The sequence below is a fragment of the Emiliania huxleyi genome, assembly GCF_000372725.1.
Source record: "Emiliania huxleyi CCMP1516 unplaced genomic scaffold EMIHUscaffold_7630, whole genome shotgun sequence".
Lineage (NCBI taxonomy): Eukaryota > Haptophyta > Isochrysidales > Noelaerhabdaceae > Emiliania > Emiliania huxleyi.
In genome coordinates this window covers 590-1,327 of record NW_005196287.1, presented here as the reverse complement: position 1 = coordinate 1,327, position 738 = coordinate 590, and the positions used below count along the sequence as shown (strand labels likewise).

The 738-nt window shown below is 65.0% G+C and overlaps 1 protein-coding gene across 1 annotated transcript; it reads left to right on the top strand.

Annotated features, from left to right (window-relative positions):
* Positions 1 to 51: 51 nt before the first annotated feature.
* EMIHUDRAFT_125026 (hypothetical protein) lies at positions 52 to 517 on the top strand (the record flags this gene model as incomplete). The annotated part of the gene is made up of 1 exon (XM_005760241.1): positions 52 to 517. A coding segment is annotated over one exon (466 nt), but the record flags the coding sequence as incomplete, so codon positions are not given.
* Between the last annotated feature and the right edge of the window lie 221 nt (positions 518 to 738).

The window sequence follows — 738 nt, the reverse complement described above, 5'->3', positions numbered from 1 at the left end:
CTCTGCTCGTGCCGCAGGGCAGTACGCCTTCACACCCACCGCCTCGTACAGCTCCGACGGGGCGGTCGACGACCTGCGCAGCGCGTACACCGCGCGGCCAGACGTGGAGGAGGCCGCCTTCGACGCGCTCTACGGGCAGCTGCTCGAGGCGCGCGGCGACCTCGAGGCGCTGCTCGGCCGTCCCCTCTCCCGCGGCGTCGAGGCCACCTTCGTCGTCTACGAGCCGGGATGCTTCTACAGGAGGCACGTCGACTCGCTCGCGGGCGTCGACCCGGCGGGGAGCGGCGGGCGCGCTTACTCATTCGTCGTCTATCTGACGGGCGAGCAGCCGTGGCAGCCGAGCGACGGCGGCGCGCTGCGCGTGTTCTGTGACGCCCTGGGCGAGGAGGTGGAGGAGGAGGTGCTGCCCGCGGCGGGGCTGCTGGTGCTCTTTGATAGCAAGCGGGTCTCGCACGAGGTGATGCCGACGAGGCGGCAGCGCACCTGCCTCGTCGGTTGGTTTCGCGAGGAAGTGTAAGAGAAAACCTCGTTCACGCAACTTGTGGAGCACTATCTCTCGGAGTGCGTGACCGCTTCTCTGATCTCTCCCCCCCCTCTGCACAAAATAATCACACACAACAGAGCAGACTAACGCACACAAAAAAAGAACAACCACGCGGCGTGAAGACTTGGGTCCGGGGTTGTGTTTTTGTGTGAAGTGCGATTTCGGGCACGGGGTTGTGCGTTTATGTGAAGAAG